At 49.4% G+C, this 6154-nt stretch overlaps 1 protein-coding gene across 2 annotated transcripts; it reads right to left on the bottom strand.

The window, feature by feature from the left end:
• Positions 1–607: 607 nt before the first annotated feature.
• RHEBL1 (RHEB like 1) lies at positions 608–3869 on the bottom strand. Of its 2 annotated transcripts, none has more exons than XM_072798051.1 (8): positions 3576–3869; positions 2878–2949; positions 2464–2531; positions 2085–2167; positions 1941–1997; positions 1695–1742; positions 1236–1350; positions 608–1111 (listed from the first exon to the last, which is right to left on the bottom strand). In XM_072798051.1, exons 1-8 carry the CDS (start codon positions 3625–3627, stop codon positions 1022–1024), a joined length of 585 nt encoding a protein of 194 aa, XP_072654152.1. In that variant the 5' UTR covers positions 3628–3869; the 3' UTR covers positions 608–1021. The 2 variants fall into 2 exon arrangements, with proteins under 2 accessions (XP_072654152.1, XP_072654153.1); XM_072798052.1 differs by having other exon boundaries at positions 1269–1350; positions 3576–3865.
• Between the last annotated feature and the right edge of the window lie 2285 nt (positions 3870–6154).

Below are 6154 nucleotides of genomic sequence, written 5' to 3'. Positions count from 1 at the left end.
AAAAGTGGCACAATTCCAAAGATGTAAAGGGTATGAAGAGGTCACCAATGGTAGGAAAAGACCAAATATCCATTTAATGAAAGGCTCTGAGGACATGGGGAGCAGGATTGATATACACCAGGGGCATTATTTCTTATTTTACTCAACTCTCTTCGAAAGCCAAAATCCTCACCAACACTTTAGTCCCTGCCTCTACACTCCTTCTCAGTTATTACATCCCTATGATGAGGAGTTTCCTTCCTCCCCAAACCTTAGCCTCTCTGAGCGCCAGCCAGGGAATGCCAAAGCCCCAGGAGGGAAGCTAGGTCAGCATGTGGAAGCTGGCCACTAGAGGGTGGTGTTTCTGTAGTTAAGGGGATCTTGAGTCTACAATCTTGGATGGGAGTGGCAGCCAACTGGTACCTGCATAGGAGAGCCTAGCAAAAAGGTGGGAAAAAGTAAGTAGTAAGTCTTCAGATAATGGTCCTCCTGAATGAGTGAGGAGTAAGGAATAGGAATAAGGTAGAATGCAAGAGCCCTGATTCCCCACCAAAAGTCATAGTCACCACTCCTTGGAAAAATAGATACTGGCCCCAAGCATTCCCCACATACAGAAGTCAACCACAAAAAGATTTCTCAGTTTATTTGCATATATACATTGTCACACTAGGGAGCCAGCTCCACTTCAGGAGTCCCCAGCTCCCTTCACCCAGCCAACACCCAAAACCTGCACAGAAGACTGAGTCCTAAATAAACAATGCTTAGGACTCATATGCCAATCTTGCAAGTTATAACAATTCATTTAGCAAAAACAGAGGACTAGAGGCCAGTGCCCATGAGACATCCTTGCCCCATTGTAAACATTGACAACCAGGCCACTGGAGCCTGGAATAGTGTGCAAACATGAGGGTACCACACTGTGCGACCAGAGGACTGGGGACACAGCTGGCAACCATACCCGTGAAGTCCTAAGGGCCTACACCCGCTGGAGCCTGGCAAGTGCCAGGGGCAGAATCAAGGCAGCTACCCAATGCCTGAGGGCTCACATGAGCCGGCAGCGGCGCTCTTGCCCATAGGAATTCTCTACCCGAGCAATCTCCTGTATGACTTTGGTGAAGATGCCTCGGGTAAGCTGCAAGGACAAAGATTCGGGCAAAAAAGTCAGTTCATTGCCAATACGACCCAGCTCAGAGGTGTAAACCCCACTCCCCCACCATCCCCACCACCAAGCAGTGCCATAAGAAAAACACTACTACCCTGATCTTGCCCCTAATCTTCAGCCCAAGCACCTGATTCTCTCGAGCAGATGACTCCATAAACGTTGCACCCCAGGACTCTGCCAGCTTCTTCCCTTCAACTGCCTGCACCTCCCTAGAAGCAAATTGGGGATATGAAGATGGAGGATAGCAATGTCCCCATGTTCTCTACAAAATCGTTATATAGAATCTAGACTTCTTCTGACCCAACCCACTTCCAAGGTTTGGGAGGTGGGTTGGGGAAGGAGAAAATAAAAGAGAACCCAGAAGTCTCAGACTGAGGCTAAATATGAAAGTATAGCTTTTGCAATAGAAGGGTTATCTTGTCTTAACCTTCAAGTTAGAAGCGAAAGGAGGTGAGACAATTTGTTCAAGTCCGCGGCAGAGCCAGGACTAGAACCCGACTGGCTGCTAGTCCATCTCACTTCCCTTTGCCTTGAGCCATAGAGATCTCCTTACCTGTCTGGAGAGAGATCGGCCTTATTCCCCACTAGCACCACTGGCAGCCTGTGAAGAAATACGAGTTACTACAGGATACCCTCCGCTCCACATGGAACCCAACTCCCCTCGCATCAGGGCTGGACAATTCTCCCAGCAGGCCGGATAGGCTCTGAGCTGGCCTCCTCTGTAACTTGGACCCTCCCCTCTCTTCCGTCCCATCATGTCCACACTGCGGATGTGTGTCTGCTTCCCAGGGCCACTTACCGTGTTTTCCCATGGCCTTCGTGTAGCTTTTGGTACAGGCTCGCGATGACTTGGAAGCTTTAAACACAAGGAATAGAACCATAAATTTATTCTGGGACAGCCCTCAGATCCTCCCAAGTCCCCACCTCAATGTTGGTCACTTACCTGTGCAGAGAGGTAACAGAGTACACAAGCACATAACCGTGGACCCCAATGATGAAGGAATAGGGCAGGATGCTGTACTCGTCCTGACGAGAAACACAAACATCAACACTAACCACGCAGCGCTCAGATGCCAAAAGGCTGGTGGGCTGCGTCCTGGGGACCCTCTCTGGGGCACTTCCTCCTGCAGTCATTTCCGTTTGACCAAGTACGTACAGAGTAGCTCCCATGTGCACGGCACGTTACCAGCTGCTAAGATGCTTTCCTTTTAATACTACTTTACAGATGAGCCACAGAGGCAACCAGACTTCCTCTCCCCCGACTGGACTGCCGCGTTTAGATACTCTACCCCAAGTTTAGATACCCTACCCCAAACTGGTACCTGCCCTGCTGTATCCACCAGGTGTAGGTGAAACTCATCTTTGCCAAGAGTCACTATCTTGCTGTAAGCTGAAAAGAAAAAGAAAACTTGACTATGAGTTGCCTTGTAGGGCTAGCAATGTGTGCCCCGATATGTTCTGAACCCTAGGGATAACTCTGATGGACCAGCTCTAGGCGGCTCTCCAGGCAGCTGGAGAGACAACCTTCAGGTTCTTTTTGTCTAGTCGACACCATCCTGGATGCAGTATCCTGCAAAACCCATACTCTAGCTCCACTAACAGGATTGCTACAGAAGAGATTAGATCTAATGGCTAATTAAAATCAGCCCCTTGGGACCAGAAAAATCCCAAATTATGGAATTGGGTGGGGCAACAAAGACCTCCCTGCCCCACCCCTAGGGGAGAAATCTACTCACTGTTCTCCACTGTAGGATCATAGCCTTCCAGGAACTCGCCCTCCACAAACTGATGTGCCAAAGATGTCTTCCCTGTGGGAAGCAGCGGTAGTTGTAGCCAAATCATCCAACCACATTCACATCCTCTGTCCTTTCGGGCTGTGGCCCAGGACTAAAGAGGACCACACGAGCAGCCCAGCCTGCGGGTGCCATGCAATGTTTTTCCTTAGCCCACCCTCACTCTCTCTTCGCCTTGGGTCTCTGCACCCTAGCCACCGGATGCATTCAGCAGCGCCGCAGGAAGCCTTTCCTGCCGCCTTTCCCCACCCCACCCCCGGGAAGATCCGGGATTCCCCTAGGATCAAGTCTGCCCCGCACCCGGACACCTGAGACGGGCCCCGCACAGACCGCGCCCCCCCCCCCCCGCCCCGCTCAGCATCAAATCCTGACCCCATCCCCACCCCTCCCAGGGTAACGCTGGGGGTCACTCTGTGTTCCTGCAACCAAGCCCGCGTTAACCCTTGCACGCTCCTACTTCCTTCAGCCCTCCACACGCCGCCACCACCCCAGCCTTTCCTCCTCCATCCTTTCAGTCCTCGCCCTACAACCCCGTTCTAACGATGCCACCATTCCTCTCTGGGTCGCGTTCCCGCGACAGCGCGCCTCCTCTGGCCACAAAGCCGCGGTGCGTCCGCGCTCTCCCCGAGGCGGAGACTCACCTACAGAGCGGTACCCGAGGATGACCACCTTCCTGTAGCGAACTAGCGGCATGGCAGGAGCCGGCCCCGAGGGGCTTGCCGAGCTGCGGGCTGCAGGAGCCCCAGGAGGAGGAGATCAGGGGGTGAGGCAGGCGCAGCAACCGGCCCAGGAAAGTCGCTCACTCCGGAGCTGCCAGGGACCTGCTAGAGGGAAACCAAAACAAGCGCCGCGCCCGGAGCTGGCCACGTGATCACAACACAGCAAGACTAACGCGAGGGAGCCGGGCGCCGGGGGATCTACAGTGCCGCGCGCTCCGGGCTCCGCCCCCCAGGCCGCTCGCCATTGGCTCGTTAGAAAGGACGAGGGCGGGGCCGCCCGCGGGAGGGAAGGGTGGGCCTCACGTGGAGCCGGAGAACGCGGAGCTGCGCCTGCGCAGACTAGAGCCGGTTCATTCATAAAGAAACAGAAAGGAACTCGGGGTCCTAGAGGTGTTTGCGCATTTTCAACCTCGCAGAAGTGGCTGCGAAGAATCATGCATGGAAAAATACCCGTTGTGGCGGGGCGGGAATTTCTGGTCAGAAGATTCTAGGCTGCCCTTTTGCGAGGTCTCTGCAGTCCTTGGAGAGGGAAGAAAAGGCCCAAGTTCCGCTCTATTACCTCTGCTTCCCCCAGATTTCGGCCCCAGATCTTTTTTATTGTCGATTTCCACAGTCTACCAGGATTTTCGGAAATGCGATTGTTATCCGTGAGGAAGTCGTCAGAATGTTTGGCCAGGTCGTCTGAAGTTTGGTGACCATCATCATAATCAATGCATTCATTTATTCAACAAATATTTATCATGCAGGTACTGTATGCTGCAGGCATTGTTCCAGCTTAGGGGATAGAGCAACGAACGCGACAGACAAGGTCTCTGTGCTCACAAAGCTTAAAACGTAGTTAGAAGAGACAAACATATAAACAAGGAAATATTAGATGGTATTGAGCGCTATAAAATGTGGTAAAATAAGAGATGACCGCATTAGATTGAGTAATACTTCCTCTCAAAGGAATCCCTATTTAAACTGAGGTCTGAAAGACAGAAAGGAGCTAGCTAGAACTAAATTCTGGCAGAAGAATCCATCAGGGCTGTGCGTGCTGCGATGAAAATAAATTCGTTAAATTCTAGGAGAAAGAGAGGGAGAGAAGAGTTTATGTCAGCCTAAAGCAGATCAAGTCTAAGATGATGGCAGAGGGCCAGGCCTTGCAAAGTTTGGGTATCCAAAAAGCAGCGGATGATATGAATATCTGAATTGTGTTTCTGAAAGGTTTCCCTGGTTTATGGGCTCCTGGGTGGTTCAGTGGTATCCCAGGTCTGGGGATCGAGTCCCACATCCAGCTTCTCATGGGGAGCCTGCTTCTCCATTGGCCTATGTCTCTGCCCTCTCTGTGTGTCTCTCATGAATAAATAAATAAAATCTTTTAAAAAATAAAGGATTTCCCTGGTTAAAAAAAAAAAAAAAAAGAAAAAACAACCTCTCTGTGAAGAATGAAGCTGACGGGAGCAAGAGGAAAAGCTGGGAGATCAGCTAAGAGCCTTACTTGTAGTCCAGGTGAGAGGGAAAGGGGGCTGGAGTAGGCTGGTAGAGATGAATGAAGTAGATAGAGAATTCCAGGTATGTTTTGAGGCTGAGGTCAAAATGACTTGCTAAAGGACTGAATATAGGAGGTGAGGGAGGGAAAAAGAAGAAAGAAAACAACAGCTAGATTTATGGTGTTCTACTTTGTGCCAGGTGCATTGCATTATTATGTTATTTAATATTCATAACAGCCCTAAAGTTGATAATTGGTATTATTTATCCATTCATCAACAAATATTTATCAAACAACAATCATGTCCATTCTAGATGCTGGAAATAGAGCAATAAACAACACAGACAAGGTCTTTGCTCATAAGGAGCAAATATTCTTTTGGGAGAAGACCAATAATCTACAAATAATAAATAAGCTATAATAAAAAATAAAAGTAATCACTGCAAGGGGGGAATAACAAGGTATTAATGGGCTAGAGAGTGATGGGGTATGGTACTCCGTTTATATGATATCTTGAGGAGTGACATTTGTACCTGAGACTTGATGATGGGTAGCTATTACTACTCTAATTTTACAGATGTGAAAGCTGAGGCTTAGCCATATAGATAGCACACAGAAGTTATTTCTTCTGAAAGGGCCTGTTGAAGTCTCAGGTAAGTTAGATTGTACTAGAGGAGAAGTGCTTTTTTTTTTTAAGATTTATTTATTTATTCATAAGAGACACAGAGAGAGTGAGGCCGAGACATAGGCAGAAGGAGAAGCAGGCTCCATGCAGGGAGCCCAATGTGGGACTGGATCCTGGATCCTGGGATCAGGCCCTGAGCCCAAGGCAGACACTCAACCACTGAGCCACCCAGGCATCCCAAGAGAACAGGCTTTGTATAACTGTGGAACTATCTAATGCTTTACAAAGTCAAATCTACAAAAATTGTTTCAAAGAGCCACTTACTCTGGCCTCTGAAAGGGACCCAAATGCCTTTTCAACTGGGTAAAGGAAGTTCCTTGCAGATTAGCAATTTTATGTTGAATT

The sequence above is a fragment of the Canis lupus genome, chromosome 25 (genome assembly GCF_048164855.1).
Source record: "Canis lupus baileyi chromosome 25, mCanLup2.hap1, whole genome shotgun sequence".
NCBI lineage: Eukaryota > Metazoa > Chordata > Mammalia > Carnivora > Canidae > Canis > Canis lupus.
The sequence above is the reverse complement of the archived record's forward strand: the minus strand, read 5'-3'. Positions and strand labels throughout refer to the sequence as shown.